Below are 20,764 nucleotides of genomic sequence, written 5' to 3'. Positions count from 1 at the left end.
TCGTATGTGTTATTTAAAATAGCAAAATATGCCTTGGAGACACAACATGGTAAAGGATTACGTTTATATAATTAAGGTTTAACCATTAAACTCTTCATTTCAATTGTGACAAAAAGATATTATGTTAAGACGATGAAAGACAACAAACAATAAAACGAAAATATTTGGTCAGGCATGTATCCGATTAACATAACATTTTGATCAAATTTAACCCACTGTAAATCAGTTATGTATTATTTTTCTTTAATATAAAAAGAAAGGAGATGTGGTATGATTGTAAATAGAGAAATATTCCCCAGAGACAAAAAGACGATGATGTAAGCCATTTATAGATTACCCGTACGGCCTTCAACATTGAGCTAAAACTAAAACCATACCATTTATAGATTACCCGTACGGCCTTCAACATTGCGCTGAAAACCAAACCATATAGTTAGCTGTAAAAAGCCATAACATGACAACATGTGAATAAAATACATAAAATGGAACAATAAGGAAGAATGTTATACTATAAATCGAAGACATATTTTGCACATGATTGTGCTAATATTACGTCTTTTTGAAATTTTTTAAGACTTCATGTCTTTATCGAAAGATTGAAAATTATAGTCTTATATACAGAGTGTAAATACAAACCTGCTGCCGTCATTCTTCAATTTGACAACTACCCAATGAGATATATGCATACTATCTATAATTTTTTTTACGGTTGATAATCGGCTTTTATACTTTAAATCATTAAAATTGTTCTCTGACTGTTAATGACGTCTTTATACTAAATCCATAATGATTGGAAGTTGGATTGATACTGATTGATATTTTGTTGTTATTGGCTTTGAACTAGCTGTCAGTAACTGCGAGTATTTTCTCGGGTATGTATGTTGTGTCTATTGTGTTGTTATGGATGTATAAATACCATGCCACGTCCGGTCTGTGTTTTTGTTTTATGTTTTTCTGCTTTGTATCGATCTGATGAGTTAGGCCCTTTTCAACTGATTTTTATAGTAAAAATTTGATTATGTTGTACTGCAACACCACTGTCCCAGAAAAAGGGGAGGGTTGAGCGCTTACAAACATGTTTATCCCGCCACATTATTTGTGTGTCTGTTCCAAATCAGGAGACTGTTGTTCAGTGGTGGTTGTTGGTTCATATCTGTCATATATATTTGTTTTTCGAAAATGTTTTTGTTATAAATTATGCCGTTAGTTTTCTCAATGGAAATGTTCCATATTTTCATGTCGGGCCTTTTTATAGCCGACTATACGGTATGGGTTTTTCTTATTGTTGAAGGCCGTACGGTTGACTATAATGCTTACATCCATTTCATTTGAAATTTGGTGGATAGATGTCTCATTGGCAATCATACCACATCTCTTTTTTATATTTATTCAAATGGTTCATTTATAATTGTAAGTCTCATTTTCCACCACCCATTGTTTTGCATTAAGTTTGTGTTTCATGAGCTAGTGTGTTCTCTTTTTGATGAAGTCTTTAATTCGCATCTTAGCGTCAGTGTCTAATTAACCCCTCGTCAAATCGAATGCTCGCACCTTGGCTTCGGTGTCTAATTAATCCCTTGACATATCGAATGTTCGCACCTTATACCGAAGTAAAATTCCGAAAAGAGTTAGCCATCTCTCCACCAGAGACCAATTGACGTAGAATGTTACCAACTATAGGTCATCGTACGGCCTTCAACAATGAGTAAACACCAAAATCAGAATGACAAGCTGTAAAAGGCCCCGAAATGACAAATCAAAAAGAATTTAAACGAGAAAACTAACGGCCTGATTTTAGTAGAAAAAACGAGAAACGAAAAACAAAAATGATAAAAAGCAAAAAAAGACAATCAATAAATTACAGGCCCCTAACCTGGGACCTTGGTGTAACAACACAACATTAGAACAAACTATAATCAGATCTTTACAAATAAAAAAAAACACTAACAAAAACACAAAGTACAGATCTTAAGAGTACTGGCAGTTACTGCAAGCTAGTTCAAAGCCAAAAACAACTACATGTAATTAAAAAAAATCATGCACCTAAGACTGAAACATCCTTACCCAACACGAATTGATTTGTATATGAAAAAGGAAATTGTCGTTTTTTTTAAGAATGTCCTCCTTATTCATTTTTGCCATAAATATACAGCATTTGCCAAAATCTACCAAAATTGTAGTTTTGAACCATCTATGGGCATTTGAAACGTGGTGACATGTTTAGAACTTTACAACAGACGTTCTCCATAGGATAACCTGTGGTCATACAGGGCTAACAACATAATCTATCTATACTTCGTCTCAAATTTAGTCCAACAATTCAATCTGCAAATTTGCGAACTCCTGCATCTGCGACATCGTGTCAACACCGCCTACACTATGTCCAGCGCCCTACTCGGCCAACTAGGATATATATTATACAGATTTCGTAAGTATATATATATCCAATGCAATCATAGGTTTGAACGTTGTTTTCAATTTAGACTTGTTTATATTTTTTTCGTTTGGGATTGCATTATATTTGCCTTCGGGTTTATATGATCCGTTCATCCTATTTCGACTCTTCAAATTGAGGTAAATTATATGGCCTTCCAAATACCGTTTCGATTCCTAACATCACTGAAGAGACATTAATTGTCGAAATCCGGATATGGTGTAATAATTTTTGCACCTTTTGTTTGCAGTATACCATCTTTTCCGCAAGTTTATTGTTTTCTGTTTGGTATTAAATTAATAGTTAAGATCCATTTTATTACATCTGGTGATCCATTTATTTGGCAATTGCCAATGGCAGTCAGCAGGGTTTAAGAATATCCGTTATTCGACCTGCTAGTCAAATGCGTTTTGCTTAAATATACTTTTTCACTTTTTTGGTCTTTTGGAAAATGTTGTTAGTGCTGTATTTAGACCCCTCTACCAAGAAATTTGTTTTGCATGCATACGTATAACAAATTTTTATCCAACGCAATCATAGGTTTGAACGTTGTTTTCAATTTAGACTTGTTTATATATATATATAAGTCTGAAAATTACACCCAACAGTGTTAGAATTAGACTTTTATGCTGACAATTTTTTGTCCCTCAACGGGATTCGAACTCACACCTTTGATACACTACAGCACCAATCGCTTAGCCTCATGTCCAGCGCTCTAGACCACACGACCACATCCGCTATATAAAAATATAGCTTCAATAGTCGTAGTGTTACCTTGTCACGTAAGGCGAATCTAGAGATAGACATAAGACATGTGTTTTAAGCGTGTGAAGATGTTATATTATTATTTAATACACAATGTATTTGTTATTTGTCAGCAATCTAACTCAACAATTTTTATATACCGTATGGGATAATGATTCAATTCATTATACAGTCACTAGAAATAAGTATATCATACAAACAAGTCTAAGCAAGTGACAACCATACAATATATATATGCCCACTGGATCTCAGTGTGTTTGAGACACAGGGTTAATACAAATATTTATATAAGTCTGAAAATTACACCCAACAGTGTTAGAATTAGACTTTTATGCTGACAATTTTTTGTCCCTCAACGGGATTCGAACTCACACCTTTGATACACTACAGCACCAATCGCTTATATATATATATCGTAGTAGTGAGAAGTGAAAAGTACAGGTTCCAGCCCTGCTCGGGAGGAAGTGCAGAATCAGAACTTTTCTAACATTGTTAGGTTGATTTTCTAGGCAACTCATAAATATTATAACGCCTGGTATTTCTTAATCTTAATCATAAGAAATACGATGGACAAGGTATAATTTACAGTTGTCACTACACATAGGCAGACATATCTAATTATAAATTCATATTGATTGTATGCTTTTAACAATAGAATTGCATCCTATAGCAATACTGAAGAAGATGAGTAGATGATCATTCCTGTACACTTAAGAGGGGTGGACATGGGTAAGGAAACATGGGAGTGAGGGGCTGGAAGCGGGAGTCAAGGGGAGGAAAGCGGGAGTCAATGGGGAGGGAAGCGGGAGTCAGGTGGAGGGAAATGGGAATTATGGGCGGGAACTGGGGAAAGAGGGAAGTAAAACTGGCTATTCTTGGGAAAAAAATTGTTGGGAGTAGGGGGTAGGGGAGCGGGAAATAGGGACCCCCCTAATCACCCCCTCACTTAAAAATACTTGGAGTATTTTGATAAGTTGTCATTGTTTAAAACCTACGAGAAGGTAACACCTCCCGAAACAAAAGCTGATTTGTTTATCAGCTATAGTTAGAGGAGGGGATAAGTCGTCTGCACAATGATAGGCGGTGTTGTCGTAAAAGTGAGAAGTGAAAAGTAGCCACGCTCGGGCAGGAAGTAAAGAATCAGATCTACTCTAATATTGTTAGGTTGGTTTTCTTGGTACTTTATGTTTTATATATATAAAGTATGTTGCCCGACAGAAGTCCTTTATTTTTGTCGTTTGTTTGCTATTTCATTGACACTTCTCCATTGATTCATATTCTTGAAAGTATTTCACAGTTCAACATGTTTATAGTATACTTTCATTTTCTTGGAAACGTGACTCTTCACAAAACCCAGATTATCATTACAAATACATTCAATAGCGTCACAGAATATCTTTGAATTCAAAAATTTAGAAGAAAAACAAATTAGCGAAATGTATTTTTTGACTATTTCCATTGAGAACAAGCTTCCTCTAATTATCAATTCATACATGCATATGGTGGGGAAAACTTGTGCACGTAAATATTTGTACGGTAAATCGGTTTTAAAAATGATCTCCGGGGTATTCCGACAGGAAAATATTGTTTTGGCGGACGTAGTTCACTGTTCTTCTCCCTCAGCTTATCTCGCAATTTATCATCTCATGGATGGTGGAAGTATATAACATATCATCAACACATGAAATATCGCAGAGTTTGAGCGTACTTAAAGGATGTGATCAGAATAAACAAATAATATTTTTTCCATTACAATCTCCCTTTTTCAAACAACATATGCTGCATAAACTCCCAAACATTAATTGTGTAATTCGTATTTGATTTCCGCAATTGTGGAAGTTAAAGTAAGCAATATAAAAGAGTTTTGTATTTGTAGCATGTTAAACACATTTCTGTATAAATAAAACATCATTACAGAAATATGTTTCACTATTTATTGATAAAAGGATCATTTGACAGATTTTATAACATATTGTTGGGGTTTGAGGCTGAATTCAAAGTTGCATAGCAACAGCCTAAGGCGACATCCGTAATTCGTTTTAACTGAAAATCAGCATAATAAATGCTCCCGCTGCGGAGCAATCTATTTCTAATGTCAACTGGAGAATAAATTATTAAAAACGAACGACTTTTTCCAATAACGGAAATACACAACAATATTCGTGACAGTTTGGTGTAGATTTAGATTTCTCAATATCTAAGTCTTTTTACAGTCACGCACTAGTTGCTTTGCAAAGAACAATTTACTTAGTGAATACGCGTAGTCTGTACTGTAATTTAAACTATTCAATCTCGTGATTGTGTTAAGATATTTAACTGTCCTATAAAGGAAAGGTGAAAATCTGAAATAATGAAGAATTTTTTGAAGTTCAAAACCGGAGAAAACAGTCCAGATTTAAGGAAATTTGGAGAAGAATATTACCTACGAGAAGCTAAATTATGGCGTCCTTTTAGAATTGGAGGGATAGTGTCAATAGGATTAGCATTGCCGTTCTCAATGGGATCAATTTTCAACGCCTACTGGCTGTACGGAGAAGGTAATTATTTATTTATTAATATCACAATAATCGTTTTTTACATACATAATTCTGGTTCTCTATTGTTCGAGATCATTGCATAATTGAACAAAACAGAAAGTACTAAATATACGTACGTGCGCTTGTGACGTAGACTACATGTACTCTAACTGTACATTTTTCAAATATTTTCAACACACTTTACTTTCTCAACTTTATTCTTACATGCGATTATCATAACAGATTTGTTATCTTTTATTCGCATAGAGTATATTTAATATATAGACCCTTCGTAAACGTCTCTATTTAAACGTCACATATTAAATTATTATTGTAAATAACTGTATTTAATTGTTTCTTTTTATAATATTTATTTATTGAATTTAAATGACTTGACTTTCCTGTTTTTGCAAAAGCTTAACTTTTTTAAACCGTACAGTTTGTCAATTGGTTGTGCTTTAATTTGTATACATATAAAGAGACGATCAAAGCGGACCTCAATGAAAACCCCCATCAACACGTTAACGCAATCTCGGTAATGATATCACAGCACAAATCGATAAATCGATACGTTTTACAGTCTGCCTGCTAACATGTGAATCAATATTCTGTCTTAAACACAAAACAGAGGCTAAGCGCTAAATCTAATTTTAAATGATTGTCTTGGATACCAAGGCACTTGCAGTTGAATATTCCGTCAGAATAGTACGGAAACAGCACGTTATCTTAATCAAAATGGTAATTAATATTACAACTATGGGATAATATTCTAACTATGTATTAGACAACATTCAGGAAAACAACTATAATAGACTGTATAGTGAGGCAAACACTGTTATAGGAAAATGCAAAAGTAAACAAATGCAGTAAATGAATAATAATAGTTTATATGATATATTTGCAAAGTATTTTCAATTTTGCACATGAACAGTAATGCAATACACTGCCATACAATATTAATGATAATTTTCACATGTTTTATTAGTTTATTACTTTCACTGATTATTTTCACAGGTTTTAATGCAGGAATGTGGGATAGCTGTTACCAACCACTTAATTTCACAGTCAGAATGTGTCCAGAGAAAAGACCTCGTAAGCCTTTTAAGAAAACTCGAATAATGGGATTACAAGGGGATCGAAAGAACTGAAGGAAACGATTAAGTTATTCGGCTTATCTAAGATAGAATTATTAAATTTCCGTTTATATCCGTCCTATACAGGTCCCTTTGCTAACAACACAGGACATTAACTCAAATATCACTTAACTTTATGTCCATTCATTATCATTTTAACACGGTCTCCAATGCTTCTTGTGTACACGTCTCAAACATCACTTAACTTTGTATCCATTCATTATCAATTTAACACTCTCTCCAATGGCTTACCTTTGTATCCATTCATTATCAATTTCACACGGTCTTCAATGGCTTACCTTTGTATCCATTCATTATCAAGTTAACACGGTCTTCAATGGCTTACCTTTGTATCCATTCATTATCAATTTAACACTGTCTCCAATGGTTTACCTTTGTATCTTTAACACGGGCTCCAATGGCTTCTTGTGTAGTCGTCCACTTGTAGTAACGAAGGACCGAATCAACGAAACAAAGTCTTAATGACACTTTTACAACGTTAGTAAATATTATTGAAAGTTTATTATCTAATGTGTTTGTAGTTATTGTAACTCGTTCCTGCCCCGCGCTTGCACGATATTTTATAGCCTATACGAGATCAACTTATGTTCTATCGAGTTCCATTTTCACCAACATCCGTACATTAATCGATTCCGTTTCGGAGCTACTTTCCGTCCCTACGTGCAGCATATTGGACATAATAAAGTGCTCCATTCTAACAGAAATCTAGTGGCTAAGAGTACTCGAGTTATGTTGATTTATATCAGATGATTAACTTTCATTAGTATTTTTAAACATGGTGTACACAAAACAAAACCATCTTCATTCACACATCTCATCATCTTCATTCATAAATCATTTAATTATTTTATATTTATGTTTGATAGTTTTGTTGAATTTAGCATGTTCGTGTTTGTTGTTGTTGTTGTTGTTTAATCGTCGTTTTAGCAAAGAACGAATTTTATGTTTGTGTCGTCTAGTTTGTGGATGTCGTACAATACACTGGCAGCAGTCTGATTAAAACCAGCCCCCACTATCCACTTGCGTTTGTACCCTGTACCATACAAACGTAAGTGTATAGTGGGGCTGGTTTTAATCAGACTGCACTGGCAGCAAAATACAATTTCCTTTCGTCTGAATGAAGGTTTTGCAAAGAATAACAATTAACCATTAAAGATAATATTTCAAAATAAACTTGAACAAATAGGTTTTTTTATTTGATGAAAACTTTGTGGGGACATATATTTTCCCATTGATATTAGTATTGGGGAGCAATTTCCCCCATGCATTGCCTCCCCCTTCAACCCTTCTCCGTCGCTGCGTGTAAACCGTAATAGATCCCCGAAGATATTGATTGTCGATCTACTTTGAACCTTTAGAATCAACTGAGGTATTGGAAAATTGTCATGCCATCCATCCTATCCGGCAGTTAAATCTGTGTCAAAGAACGTTTGGTTGGAATGGGGACGTAAAGTCCGAGGCCTCGTGTAGGGAGAATGTCACCCTTTTTGTACGTAATGTAACACTTGCAACAACTCTTTGAGGTGCTCGTCTGTAGGTTGCTTGTTGCAGGGCAAAAACGTACCTTCATTTTCAATTGGCAATCAAAATGTTCGACCATCATTCCAGACGACCAATTGTGCAGAACCTATCCTTTGAATTTATAATTGTTGACCCTTCTTGTCCTGAATAAGCATGAACTATTTGTCACTGGACGTCAAGGAAACGGCAACCAATCAATCGTGATCTAATTTAAAACAACTAATTAGTTTTTGCAAATAATGTTGAACAGTTTTTATAACGTACAGTAAGCGTATTCATTAAAATTATATAATCTTACAATCTGACATTTAAAATGTTTTCAGATCAGGAAGCTGTATAATATCAGACGTTTAATTGCTTCGATTGTCATGATACTGATCATATATCCCATTAAACATAGTTAAATTATTAAATCAAATTATTGATTTCCGGAGTTAATTATAAATTCTGTTTGTATTTAGCATAAAACCTACAGGAAGTATGTATTGGTTTATATTACAAGTGATTAAAACGGCCATTTTGATCTGAAGCTGCGCATTAAAAATGCGAGATCTTGTTACATCTTTTTTTTTATAGTTTCAATAGTGTAAGCATATTTTCAATATACCCAAAATCTAGTGAACACTTTTCGGGAAAAAGTTATCGTCAATTTCCATTAACAATGTGTCATTTTAACTTATGGGGCCCCTAGTCCCAAAGTGAATGCAACCTAGTGGAATATGAATATTAAAGAGACTTATTAATATTTGTGCAGGATTCAGAGGCAGATTAAGGGGGACTTAGACCCGCCTTGTTGAGCTACATATCTGGGTAATTCATGGACTTTTTGCAAGTCCCACTGCTAACGTTTATCGTGTTGGTACCACCCCCTTCTCCTTTTTCAAAAATCTTTGATCCGCATCTGGGACTTTGCATTAATTGTTTTATATATGATATTCAGCGCTATACATCGCTGTTGAAGACAGCTTTATAATTGATCAAAAAATGCAAATGTAGGTTTGTCTGATAATTTGTATCATAACACAAATATTCTTAACCAAAATCAAATAATTTGTATCTGAAAGACAAAGCATAGCTTTATTGCAGGTAGAACTTTGGTTTTTGTTTTTAAAAAATCCATTCTCATTCATTTTTGTGGTTAAATATTTGAAATTTGCATGTTTTTTCAAAATTCCAATATTGAGTCATCTTATTTTTGACATTTATAATTAGGCCACATGTTAAAGAACAAAACAATGGTGTTACAACCTTAAAGTACAAATATACAGCTGTGATGGTGTAAGTCAAAGATTGAAGGATTTTTGGCCCAAGTTTATATACAGCTGTAATGGTGTAAGTCAAAGATTGAAGGATTTTTGACCCAAGTTTATATACAGCTGTGATGGTGTAAGTCAAAGATTGAAGGATTTTTGGCCCAAGTTTATATACAGCTGTGATGGTGTAAGTCAAAGATTGAAGGTTTTTTGGCCCAAGTTTATATACAGCTGTGATGGTGTAAGTCAAAGATTGAAGGATTTTTGGCCCAAGTTTATATACAGCTGTGATGGTGTAAGTCAAAGATTGAAGGTTTTTTGGCCCAAGTTTATATACAGCTGTGATGGTGTAAGTCAAAGATTGAAGGATTTTTGGCCTAAGTTTATATACAGCTGTGATGGTGTAAGTAAAAGATTGAAGGATTTTTGGCCCCAGTTTATATACAGCTGTGATGGTGTAAGTAAAAGATTGAAGGATTTTTGGCCCAAGTTTATATTATGTTCACTGAAAAATTGGTCCTTTTTTGCAGAATTTAGTGTATATCAATAACTGTACATTCTGAAAATGGACTGTTCAAACTCTTAGTTGATCGCAATCGAAGCGTGTGAACATATTGAATTTACCAGGATTTTTTTGGGAAATATTTAACAAGATTTGATCCTTTATTTCTTGATATTAGTTTTTTTTTTTTGCTTTTGAGAGTTTCATTTCAATATTACTTTACTAATGTTTACCAGACAAGTATATATATGGCGTTTTGTTTTTTATAGTTCTATACTAATTCTTATAAAAATAAAGAACATTGAGACTTATACAAATTGTTTTCTATACTTTATTCTAGCAAAGTAGCGAATCAATAAATTGATCTTTGAAATTAATGTTAAACCTGATGATTTTTATTTGTAGATTGGCAGAATGCTGTGATAGGGTTGATGATATTTGCTGCATCAATAGGCTTTCTGGCGGCCATATTGGCTGTGCTTGGTGTTTGTACATCGCCTTTACCAAAGAAAATTTATTACTTCCATTCAGCGGGGGAGATATTTCTCGTTTGTGGTATGTACTAGTAGTTATTGAGTTAAAAGTGTCGATACAATTTCGTATTTTAGATTTGCCAGCTGTACTACTTGAGTGTGTACTTCGTACTTCAGTGTGTACTTGAGTGTGTAATTTGCAGTGAGTTGAGTGTGTACATGAGTGTGTAAATATACTTGAGGGTGTATTTCCTTCTTGAGTGTGTACTTCATACTTGAGAGTGTTATTCATACTTGAGTGTGTACTTTATACTTGAGTGTGTACTTTATACTTGAGTGTGTAATTCTTACTTGAGTGTGTACTTCGTACTTGAGTGTGTACTTCGCATTTGAGTGTGTAAATGAGTGTGTAATTCGTACTTGAGTGTGTGATTCGTACTTGAGTGTTTACTTCGTACTTGAGTGTTTACTAAATAGAACGATAATGCTTGAGAAAATTCATAACATAGCTTTCTATGGTGTTTATAAACAAGATTTACTTACACGGTTTACACAGTTAAAACAGTCATCGTTTACATGAAAATTTTTGTGTAAAAATATGCAGTTTTACCGTAACGTTGCTCCTTCATGACATATGCCTTGTTTACTATAAACAGAACAGTCAAAAACACAGGGAGAAGTATAAAACTAGGTCAATCAATAAAAAATATCAATTCCAACCCCCTTTGTCTTTAAATATGCGGTATCTGTTTTTTGAAATATATATTTTGGCCTCATTAAGCTTCGCTCAACACATTTACTTAAGTATACATTAGTTACAGATAATCCAGAAAAGCGGTTCGGAAGCATTGTCAATTTTTTACTTGGAAATACTTTTTTTGGTTTAAAATCAAAAATGATAAGGCCTCGCTGCACTCGGACAATTATGCGCCCCTCATTTTCTATGACCCTATGACCCTGGATCTGTCCCTGATTGGTATGCTTTTATATATTCATATTTCAATAACATCAAAAGAGCTTAGGGTAATTTTCATATCATATCATGCTCTGTTAAAATACTGTATTTATAATAATAAAGATGATGATGATGGATGGCTGCTTAACTTCCAGCGGCAAATGAATATGCATATTCAGGACGATAACATGTTAATGTCATGTGAAAACTAACCCGGCTTAGTACTAGACCGACACGCTGAGACGGATTTTTAACGTGCTAGTTCACAAGGTCCGCAGGAAGACATGTCACTTTACCCGGACACATTATTCTGACTCCAAACCAACCAATCTTTGCTCTAACTCCTTAATGCTGCGTGCTTAGCGGAGAACCAGCAAATACCAATTTTAAAGTCTTTGGTTTGACCCGGCCGGGGTTCGTACCCACGACCCCCCGCACTCGAGGCGAACACGCTACCAAGAGACCTAGGCAGTTACAATAATAATGATAAATAAATTATTATTATATGAAACATAGTATCAAAAGCACTGTTTTGTTGACGCCTACGTTATATGTACCAGGTTCTAAAAAAACATTGAAAATTGGCCTGTTTTCATTGCCTTTCTTTGAAAATCAAAATTTGTGCTATTTGTGTGACGTAATGAAGAGAACACTAATAGTACGTAAAATTTCAACAAAAAGACATATTTCCTATCTAGTAATCATTTTAGCTATAATCCATTGTGATATTCGCCAATAAATCTAAATTTGAAATTATAGCTAGATGTGGTCATAGGAGGTCCTCATCGTCTTTCCGTCCGTCCGTCCGTCCGTCCATCCATACGTCCCATTTTTTTCCGTACTCTAAGATAAGCAAATTTTCTGAAACTCATACACATTGCTAAGCGCCAAAACTCGCAGACAGCGTTCGAATTTGGTAGTGAGTCACCTACGGTTCTAGAGTTATGCCCCTTTATAACTTGGAAAATTAGATTTTTTTTTCCGCACTCTAACTTAAGTTTGTCTCATCCAAATTTTATGAAACTCATATACAATGCTAAGAACCACACCACGCAGACAGAATTTGATTTTGGGTTGTGAGTCATTTACCGTTCTATAGAAGTGCCACTTTTTTACTCAAGTTGAAAAATTGCAAAGCTTGAGCGGGTGCATTAGTATCCTCAGACACATTCTTTTATTTTATCAATATTTCTTTTAACAACTTAAAGATCTTTTTTTCAGCAATGGCTGCTACAGTTGCCTTGGTGATATATCCAGCTGGAATAGAAATGGACAAAAGCATAGCAAGTCACTACTACGGATCAGGCTACGGACTCGGCTGGGGAAGTGCCTTCTTTTTTCTTTGTGCAGCACTTTGTATGAGTTTAGATGACTTAGTTCGAGAATCTGCAAAAGCAAAATGTTGCAGGTTATGTTTTAAACGAGATCGATCAGATGGCACGGAATCACAGCAAGTTTGAAATGTTTATAAAGCAACATTACTAGCTTACACGTAAATCCCATGGTGTGCTAATAGCACCCTCATTTCTCGGGCCAAGAAGACGTCACATGCTGGTTGAAAGATACAACGGAAAGATAAATCACTCATGTGTTGCAGCTCGAAACATTTCACTGAAGCCTATACATGTTGGGATGTACACTGAATATGGATCTTTTGGCATCCATTTTACTGAGTACGTACGCTTCTCTCGCGATGTATAAATGCAATTTCGACGATTATTTATGAATCAAAATTATATCTACTTATTTATTTAGCATATTTTGTCATCATATGAATATGTCCCACCTACATTTATTGTCCATGTTATTTTATCAATACTGTAAATTCAGAAATTATTGCGATGTTTTTATAATTGCGAAAAATGCGACAGGGTTATAATCGCAATAATTTAAACTCGCATTTTGAAATTTTTTATATGAATTAAACAGGATTTTTCTCAATATCGCAAAAATTAAAATCGCATTTTAGTCTAAAATGATAAAATCGCAATAATAAATGCGCGTAATAATTTCTGAATTTACAGTATTTATTTTTCTTCCAGCAACTAATATTTAAACACCACTTAAGCTTATTGCACCCTTTTTAAAGTTTTTAGCAATATAAGAGTATTCACGTCCTATCGATTTAATATCTAATTAGACCGACTGATTTGTATATTTGATATGAACATTCCTTGTTTGATATAGCATCTGTGTTTCATTAGAAAAGTTTGATCTGATAATGACGAAGGGAAAACAAAGTTTAACACAACAAAACAATTGAACAGCTATCAACATGGGGTCGTCTAGACTTAGACTTCATGAAAGCAAGGACATACAAAACAGCACTTAATTTCCACAAATCTCGTAAATAAAGTGGATATGCATAGGTTCCGAGAAACTTCACCTAGGTTTTAGGTGTAGAAAAGTAGGTTACACAACTTTTAAAAGAGTTTCAAAATGTTACAAAGAGCTTATGCTTACTAGTATGCCCTGAAATTATTTCACCAGCAGGATTATATTTGAAAAAGGTAAACTGATATTTTCAACAATATTCATACTAGGCTAAGTCCCAAGTTTGCCCTATTCCAGACAATTTAGTTAGCCTATAAATATATTGAAACCAACAAATATCCGTCATGCAAAAACGAAAAAAATGACTTCCCTCAGAGTGTGTAGACAATAGGGAATCCTTTTTGTTTTATGAATTCATTATTATTTAAGTCCTCAAACGACACATTTTAAATATTGTCAGAGTCATGATTGGTTGAAATTCTTTTATTTAAGGATGTCAGCTGTCCGAGGTTAGCTGCTGACATTCAAAATAAAATATATAACATTATCATGAATTACCTCTCTCTCGACATTAAGATAACTTGTGAGACCTAGAATAAGGGAAAAAAAAATATTCTTATTGTAAAGATACAAGCATTTGAAAAAAAATTTGGCGAGAAAAACGTATCTCTGAATTTGTTTAATGAAATGTGAGGAAAGAAATGAATGCTTTACTACGTGCACTTTCTGTACAAAATATTTTATAGAAATAACAAGAATTTTAAAATAGTTAACCAGAAGCATGTTTGATAATGTACATTTCAAATAGCATGGAGAAATATAAGGGTTGCTAGGAAATATGTGTTTAATGCATATGCTGATGGTTTGGATGGGGTTTATAGAAAAGGAAATAATGGGCCTATACTACAGAAACATGGGCCAAAAAATAAAGAATAGAGAATAATGGGTGCTAATATATAAAGAGTAAGGAAAAAATAAGCAAAACAGATAATGAATAGAGAAATGAATGACCCATCCAGACCCTCATATTGTAGGGAAAAGGCAGAGCAGTCACAAAATATTGCGAAACTTTTCATAAAAAAGACAATCTGCAAAGGTAAATATGTACGTGTTCATTTAGGGTTAATTTGATAGATAATATACATTTAACCGATTAGGAACAGTAATTCATGTCCCCTTGCAAATGTGATACGTGCATTTTAAAAAGAAGAAATATTAAAATACACACATAAAAGTCAAAACGAAATTTTTTGGCTTGAAATCTCCTTTACCAGAAAAAAAGAAATCCAAAAAAATCTTTACAAAGTAAGTTTGTTTCCATTAGGATATCAAATCCAAAACTGATTTATTACATCTATATGGATGATTTCGCTTGATGTAGTTATTACACATTATAAATGTTTAGAATCCTACAATATGCTTATGTTTGGTAAGCTCAACAGTATTCCATGTTAACTATATTTGTGATGAATGTTTCTGGATGTATTGTGTGTTTTTCAAATTCAAATGTTTTTCCACTTGTTGAACTTTTACTATTTGTACACAATAAATTTTCACTCACTTTTTGCTGTCTGATTTGTTAAACCCTTCTATTTATATATTTAGCTCACATGGCCGAAAGGCAAAATGAGTTTTTCTCATCACTTGGCGTCCGTCGTCTGTCGTCGTCCGTCGTTAACTTTTACAAAAATCTTCTTCTCTGAAACTACTTGGCCAAATTTAATTTAACTTGGTCACAATCATCATTAGGGTATCTAGTTTCAAAAATGTGTCCGATGACCCCGCCTGTCAACCAAGATGGCCGACATGGCTATAAATACAACATAGGGGTACAATGATAGTTTTGTCTATTATCTTGAAAACTGCTATAAATAGAGATAATCTGATAGGGACAAAAAGATTCAGAATGTTGGAGATCTACCTGATGGATGTCTGTTTACGTCAAAACTGTCAGACTTCTTGTAGGAGTTATTGCCCTTAAATGTCAAATTTTACTAATCTTTTTTTCATTTTTGCTCATTATTTGAAAATTAATAGATAGAAAGAAACTTTAATAAGAAAAAAATATAAGAAAGACAAGATCTACAAATGAATTAACATTGGAGTTATTGCCAATTAATAACAATTTTTACCATTCATTATTAATATCTTACAAAAATCTTCTCCTCTGAAACCACTGGGCCAAATTTAACCAGTCCGGCTAAGTAGGCATTTCTTCATTACTGGCTATTGTTCACAACATATATATTGATAAATTGATAGCTGGTAACTTAGTAATTATCAAGAAATACAAGGCTTCCTAAAAGTTGTAAGCAACATTAAACTTTACTTTTGTTATACGAATGACAGAAAACGTTGGGAATGCATATATTAGTGAAACAACAAACCAATGCTGGCGTTAAAGCGAAAGTCTGTTTACGAGGAGTCTAGCAATACAATGACGTACATACATGATGTTTAGATACTGGAAACTCAACGAATAATGTTTAATGTTCTATTGATAACTATTTTCGGTGCACATTGATTTTTGGTATAGAAATCTGATTATATATTTGTTTCCAACTTATGCATTACACGACAATGTATTTTAAATTTTGACATTTTGGAAGGCATTGAGCTACTACATAAACACAATCAGATCGACAAGATCGTTGATAGATATACAATATATGTACATTGTCGGAAAATATAAAATTTATTTGTATGAGCTTTAGAAACAGGACGAAAAGCGACCTGTTTCGTAGCGAGTACATATAAATTTTATATTTTCCGACAATGTACATATATTGTTTTTATCCTGAAATTTGTACCCAACACTTGAAACTTTAGTTATTAGAATCTAAATCATTGTATCTAATTTTTCAAAGAAATCGACATAGTTTAAACGCGGACCGCGAAGAGGACCCAAAATGAACTGTTACGCAAAAAGAAGGAGACTTTATTTTTAGAAGTACAAATAAAACAAAAAAATATTTGTATACCTGTTATTTGTACAATAGGTGGCTGATTGCAGGATAAATTGATTTATTGTTTGTTTAACGTCCAGTGGCAAATATTTCATGCTAAAGAAGGACGAGTATCAACAAAGAATTCGATAAAATTAGCTTTATGAATATTTAGGGAGGATAGTTAAAAGTTATATGTTGAAATGACGCCTGACGAAATATTTATATGTTGTTAGTCGACATGAGACTTAAACTTAACAATTCGTAAAAATAAATATAAAATGCTTAACAATCTTGCAATTTTTCAATCCATTCAGAAGATTGATCAAAAAGATGATGATACCAAGCCGCAAAAAAAAACAAAAAAAACATGAGGCAAAATTGTACACAAAAAGAAAAAAGAACAAAAAGACAAAAATTGTACGTCAAAAGAAAAATGAACAAAAAACAAAAAAGGCAAATTGTACGCCAAAAGAAAAATGAACAAAAAACAAAAGGCAAAATTGTTCACCAAAAGAAAAATGAGCAAAAAGCAAAAGACAAAATTGTACGCAAAAAAAAAAATGAACAAAAAACAAAATGCGAAATTGTGCGCCATAAGAAAAATGAACAAAAAAAAAAAAAAAAACAAACAAAAGACAAAACTGTACGCCAAAAGAAAAATGAACAAAAAAAAAAAAAACAAAAAAAAAAAAAACAAAATTGTACGCCAAACGAAAAATGAACAAAAAAAAACCAAAAGGTAAAATTGTAAGTCTAAAGAAAAATGAACAAAAAAAAACCAAAAGGTAAAATTGTAAGTCTAAAGAAAAATTAACAAAAAACAAAAGGCAAAATTGTGCGCCAAAAGAAAAATGAACAGACTAACAACAGACCACAAAACATTACGCAGATTACTAATGATTTGAATAACACGTATTACTCGTGCAATCTAACGACATTCGATCAGAGCAAACAATGAAACAAACAAAAACAATATCCAAATCAGTACCCGAGCGGGTGTGGTTTTTATTACGACAAAGAAAAACAGATGAAAACCGTAAAGAACCATTTTTCTGTTACTCGGAATGAAAAGAATGATTCTATTATATCTGTAAGACTATTTTATGTTTTTAATAGAAAAGTCTATACCTTTAACAGAACCTCGATTTTCTTACAAGTTAAATTCTTAACATTTGCCTCTTTGTGAATTATTTTCCTTCTTAACATGCAAAACCTTTAACTCTCACATCATTAGTTTGACGTTTTTTTTTTAATTTATCGTTGATAAAGGATAACCATGAAATAAAGTAACAAACGCTGTGCTATGATTGGGTGAAGCTTATGTGGGGTAAATATTGCGGAGACCGTATTAATATCTGGATAAAGTTACATGACGTCACAGAAAACCCCCGCTTGAAGCTCATGATCCGCTACTGTGCAAGGCTGCTTATGAAGTCTTTACGCTAAACCCGTTGTGGTGTATACAAAAATATATATTTCAGTTTTATCTCATATCTTAACTGACGTCTTGAAATTAGCAACGAGGATCTGTTGAGAACAAAGCCTTACAACAAAAGAGATACATGTAATCACAACTTTCCAATTGTAAACTTTCCATTTTTATGTAGCAACATTTTAGGAGCGCAATTATATGGAGTAAATATCTGCCAGTTGATTCGATATTCAGGAGCATACGTTTCCTGTGATGATTTCCTTGATAGAGGGTTGCTGCTTACAAAGCAGTAATGGAATCAAGGGTTTCTAGTGGCAAAGTTGAAGTACTCTTTTCGAAAATTTTACGGGCACCATCATGAGTTCGAAGACCGTTGTGGAATTGTCGTAGTCTCACTCCCGTCCTCTTTTCCTCGATTCTGACATCACCGAAAGAGACTTAACACCGAATTGGTATGTGGTGCTTTGTAGAATTTTGTTTGTCTTTTCGTCGTATTTGGTACGATTTTGTCTTTTCGACTTATGGGTTTTGATACTTGCTTTGTTATCTCCGTCTCTTTTTCTTAAAACAAATACATAGACCAGGACACAGAAATTTACAAAATAACCTGACATACCATTATCAAAACTCATGTAAAGGCTTTACAGACTGCCATTGTGGCAATGGTGATATAACATGTACCGATAGGTAAGCATATCCATAAGGTTAATATTGATTTAGCTGAACAAAACAGTTCATATAGGTTTTACTAGTTGATTTATTTACAGGAAAATTATGGCTGACGCATTTTACTGTTACTGGTAAATTCACTAGTCCTTTTAATGATAGAATTGAGAATTACTCGGCTCATTTACATAATAAATTCTACCAATTTTATTCTTTGAATGAATACAGTATTGAAAACCTAAATAATAAACTAAATTAAAAAGTCAGATTAACTAGACGTCATAAAACATTGCGTAACGCACCACGTTTAATACCAGAGTTTCTGTGCCAATTCAGACTATGAAAGTCAATTGCCTCAGCAATCACCGATGATGCGTTTATTGAAATATTTGTTTCCCAAATGGTTCAGCTTATAGTAGATTGATAACAAGACAAATAACTGACAAGATTTTATGAATGCTTAATATAGATTGATACAATCAAGCAAGACTTTTCATTTTTTAAGTAAGATAGTATGAAAACAGGAGATCTTCATCAAATAGATGTACGACAATAACGCTACTTATTATTACTATTATGAAAATTTCAAACACAAAACAAAAATGCGAAAAAAAAATCAGGATTGATAACAAATGATAACGTCCGTTGGTCGTTACTGAAAAGGGAAATATACAAAAACTGTACATTAAATGTAGCCTGTGATCCTAGCTCCCTGCTCGACAGTAGACGTACCGACCCGAAGAGGAGGCCTGACATTACATGTAGTTCTTTGAATTGAAATTAACGACAGAAGATAAATCCTCCGGTGATACTTTCACATTTGTTTTCATCCATCCATTTCTCAACACTTGTTTAGAATTGGCAGGTTTACTAAATATTTCAAGTATTTTGTCATAAAGAGAAATTTTTCTGTCGGACACAGAAAGTCCCATCCCGAATCTGTACAGAGCAACAGTTTTCCTATGAAAATATTGTCCGGGTCCTTCATTGTCAAAATCAAGAACAAGAATGGTTTTCAAGTTTCCCTGCATGAAACGATTCCATGCTAATATGTACTCCTGTCTGTAAAAAGCAGAATAAATACGATTCTTTGTATACATGTTGCTAGATTGGACAATTATTACGTATTTGCATTTATTAATATGTATCAAGATATTGTTTTCTCTTGTTTCACCTAATTCGGCATCTCGGCATGTGATGTAAGTCGAATACTCATGTATACGTAGAAAACGATCGAGATCATATACAAATTTTCGAACATCATCGTTCTCTCCATCATAGGATATGTAAAAATCTATTTCCTTGGGTGCAAATTGTTTCTTTGAACATTTCAAACGTTGTCTTAATATCAATATTTCAAAACGAAAATAGTAAACTAATGTTAAAACTCCTACTATTGAAGTTATAACTGAAAATGAAATCCAAGTTTTGAGTTCATGGTCGATGCTTTCAATGTCGCATTCAGCTTCATCTAAGTACTTTTCAATCGTAATGTTATTGCCTGAACAATACAATTTATCAAAGTATTGAGAGTTTAAAGGTCTGTATTTTTGCCATTCACCAATCCAAATGTGATCACATATGCAGGGTATTCCTTCCAACCCAAAATGAAAAACATTTGGTTGTAGATTTTGAATTGATTTAGGGAGAGTTTTCAGTTTGTGGTCATCCAGTCGGACTTCCGTAGCTGCTGTCATCCTCCCGATATCGTCACTAAGGTACTTTACAAAGTTTCCCCTAAGATCCAAAACACCTATAGTTTCATAATAGTACTTGCAATTTACAGATGTAATGTTATTATTCGACATAATGAGAGTAACTTTGTATTTAGACTTCGGAATAACACGTGGAAGATCGGTACAATTCTGGTT

The 20,764-nt window shown here is 33.5% G+C and overlaps 1 protein-coding gene across 2 annotated transcripts in view; it reads left to right on the top strand.

Moving 5' to 3' along the window:
• Positions 1-15,412, top strand: part of LOC127719401 (uncharacterized) — an 88,440-nt gene extending 73,028 nt beyond the window's left edge. Inside the window, exons 1-4 of one of the 2 annotated variants that reach the window (XR_007990287.1) lie at positions 5,108-5,736; positions 6,730-6,807; positions 10,551-10,700; positions 12,795-15,412. Coding sequence is in view for 1 of the 2 variants with exons in the window: in XM_052225505.1 (XP_052081465.1) it covers positions 10,551-10,700; positions 12,795-13,033 (389 nt within the window). In the remaining variant the exon portion in view is untranslated. Of the gene's footprint in view, positions 1-5,107; positions 5,737-6,729; positions 6,808-10,550; positions 10,701-12,794 lie in introns of those variants that run through there. The other variant, XM_052225505.1, reaches the window with a different exon arrangement.
• Positions 15,413-20,764: the final 5,352 nt, after the last annotated feature.

The sequence above is a fragment of the Mytilus californianus genome, unplaced genomic scaffold (genome assembly GCF_021869535.1).
Source record: "Mytilus californianus isolate M0D057914Y unplaced genomic scaffold, xbMytCali1.0.p SCAF_11, whole genome shotgun sequence".
Lineage (NCBI taxonomy): Eukaryota > Metazoa > Mollusca > Bivalvia > Mytilida > Mytilidae > Mytilus > Mytilus californianus.
Note: the sequence above shows the minus strand (reverse complement) of the source record. Positions and strands in the feature narration are given on the sequence as shown.